The sequence below is a fragment of the Oryza glaberrima genome, chromosome 6 (assembly GCF_000147395.1).
Source record: "Oryza glaberrima chromosome 6, OglaRS2, whole genome shotgun sequence".
In the NCBI taxonomy this organism is placed as follows: Eukaryota; Viridiplantae; Streptophyta; class Magnoliopsida; order Poales; family Poaceae; genus Oryza; species Oryza glaberrima.
Window position 1 is genome coordinate 19,596,296 of NC_068331.1, and position 2,937 is coordinate 19,599,232.

Sequence of the window (2,937 nt, forward strand, 5' to 3'; positions counted from 1 at the left end):
GTCTTTTGTCGACTGTCATCCCTATGCATTATTACTCTCCCGTTGTCAATTATTAGTATCCTAATAATAAAAAACAAATTACGTTTGTCGAATGTCGATACATATATTCTTGGGCATCAAGCTACTAGCTGATTTGATTAACAGGTTTGACCCACAAACATGAGAATTTTCCTGTGCATATAAGAAACGTTTGGACAACATATATATGTAAGTTTCAGTTTGAAAATATGAATCAAAGGGACGTAAGAGATTAGAGATTTACGAATTGTGCTAATTGAGATCATCAGCTCATGTTCTCTCTGCCAAGCTACATTACATTACATTACACAAAAGATGTAGTCACGGATTAGGTCAGACATGACGAATCTCTAATTCTCTACTAGCTTAATTCGCTTGTCTTTATTTTTAAGAGATATATAATGGAAGATGAAAGATACATCTATCGATCCCTCTTCTGACTTTACTTGATAATAATAGGATAAAATCCAGTAGTCTTTCGCTGATCTTTTGCAAATAACTTTAAATTTTTGCAGCCAAAATTCCAATGGACTCTCAAATTCCAGTCTCGAGCTCCCCTCTGAACACCATTTCTTGGCAGCGCGCACAGGCATGAACGGCTTTGCTCCGACCGGCTACCAGCAGCCGCCGCCGCCGCCGGCGGCCAGCGCTTCGCCGGGCGGATGGATCGCGTCGACGGCCATCTTCATGTCCATCTTCTTCTCCACCTTCCTCCTCGCCATGGCGGTCTCCGTCTACTGCTGCCTCCTGTGCAGAGACCGAGTCCGCTCGGACCGCGACGACACCGGCGCCGTCGCCGAGCGCGCGCGTGGCGGCGGTATCGTCGCCCCGCTCCCCGTCGAGGCCCTCCCCCCGGCCTACCCTTATGTAGTTGGAAGCTCCGAGGATGGTGGCGCGACGGCGGCGAGCGGCGGCGGGCGGGAGTGCGCGGTGTGCCTGGGCGCGGTGCGGGAGGGGGAGATGGTGCGGCGGCTGCCGGCGTGCGAGCACGTGTACCACGCCGACTGCATCGACCGGTGGCTCGCCGCGCACCGGACGTGCCCGCTGTGCCGGCGAGAGCTTGATCCGGGCAAGAATCCGCCTGATCAGTTGCCGGTTTAAGCTGATCTCAATGTGCAACATGTATTGATTCTTTCTTTTCTATAGGGGCATGCATGGTGTTTTGTGTCTTTAGGGGATGTCCTCTTTTTTTTTTCCTAAAAATACATGTAAATAGCTATGTAAAGTTCTGAAGAATTTGATGACATTAGTGAAGCATATGTATCTAGCTATACTGTACTTTGAAATTCAAAGTTTAATTTCGATCCATACATTGAGGAGAGAAAAAAATAAGATAAATGTAACATAGTGCCTTATTAGAGCCCTGTTTTTTCATTTAAACCTGTGTATAGCTATTCTTGTACAGTTTTTTCCTACTATATTCAATGAAACTAGATGTGTTTCTTTTAACAACATTATACTATTATAGTTATATGTCACTCTAAATTGGTACGTAGTATGTTACAAATCAACTAACAATAACAAAAATAGAAGAAGATGGCAAACACTCAACAATGTGTTTGTTTTGGCACTACATTAATCAGTACATTGAGATATACGTATATAAAACTTGAACGTTCTAAAGCCTAAAAAAAGTATTACTAATAAACATACAGGGGTGTGACCTAGGCACACGCAATGCTTGGTCACAACTGACCTTGGTGGGTCGGCCAACATTGGACCAAAGTAGGATGGTCACCCTAGCAACAGGGCACATGAAAACAAATATTGGAGGTAGGACCAAATTACTTCCTCCGTCCCAAAAAGCTTAACGTTCCAAGCATTATGACACAAATTAGCTTATAGAGCAAATTACCAATCCACCCTCCATTTATCAGCTATTGCTAGAATGAATGAGCATGCACTCAATTCAAATGAGTGGTCCAGAATAATCCAAGGCAAAAACAAATAGCTCCCAGAGCTGAAACGACAATCATTTTGGGACATTTTGTGAGCTGTAGAACGACAACCCTTCCAGGACGGAGGAAGTAGGTCACATCAGAAGGAGATGGAACCTAATCAATATTCTTTGTCAATGGCCGGAAGAGATATGCTTTGGTATTTTGGTGACTCCTTGTTGGTAGAGTTGTGTAGAATATCATATCAAAAGCTTTATATCTACAAAGCTCCACTGACATCATGATATAATTATGATTTTTCTGGTGTATATATATGAAGATATTTTTTTAATACTATATATATTAGTTGGAGAAGAAAGGTGTAGAGATAATTGCTTGGAAAATGAAGTTGTCCATGCAAAGGTGCCAAAACTCGGTGGCACTAAGTAGGAAACGAATGCTACGTGAAGATGTTGATGCACTACCTGTCGACGTTTGATAGTCACGACTAGGGTATTTGGATGGTATGGGGATCGTTGGTACTAGGTTATATGTGAGATTGTGGTAAAAGAGATGGAGACAAGGATTTTTATACAGGTTCGGGCCCCTTATCTTACAGGTAATAGCCCTACATCCTGTTAGCCGAAGCCGGTGTCGCTCTTTATTCATCTAGATCACACAAATACAATATTTGGGATAACCTATCTAGCTATCGTCGACTTGGCGGCTAGATAACCAACTCATAGTCGATGACAAGGTAATCTTCCTCCTCGAATCCGTACTTGGCGAGATCAGAGATGGCGCTAGATCCCTCTTGCCGGCCCCCGTAGGTACCGGATGGGGTATGGCTAGGCTAATCTCTGATGTCGATATACGGCAGCGTATTAGCTTGTAGCTTTGTGGCTTCTCTCCTCCTGGGGGCTTGTATCTATACCCATAGATGCCCCCTTGTCCAAGTAAGACTAGGGAGATAAATATGGATACGTTTGTGTAGTCCTTATCGTTTTTATGTAGAACTCTATTTGTCCTTCCTTATCCGGAA

The 2,937-nt window shown here is 43.7% G+C and overlaps 1 protein-coding gene across 1 annotated transcript; it reads left to right on the plus strand.

The window, feature by feature from the left end:
• Positions 1–538: 538 nt before the first annotated feature.
• On the plus strand, positions 539–1,155 carry LOC127778118 (RING-H2 finger protein ATL39-like). The gene has a single exon (XM_052304774.1). It carries the CDS (start codon positions 610–612, stop codon positions 1,117–1,119), a length of 510 nt encoding a protein of 169 aa, XP_052160734.1. The 5' UTR covers positions 539–609; the 3' UTR covers positions 1,120–1,155.
• The last annotated feature ends 1,782 nt before the right edge of the window (positions 1,156–2,937 follow it).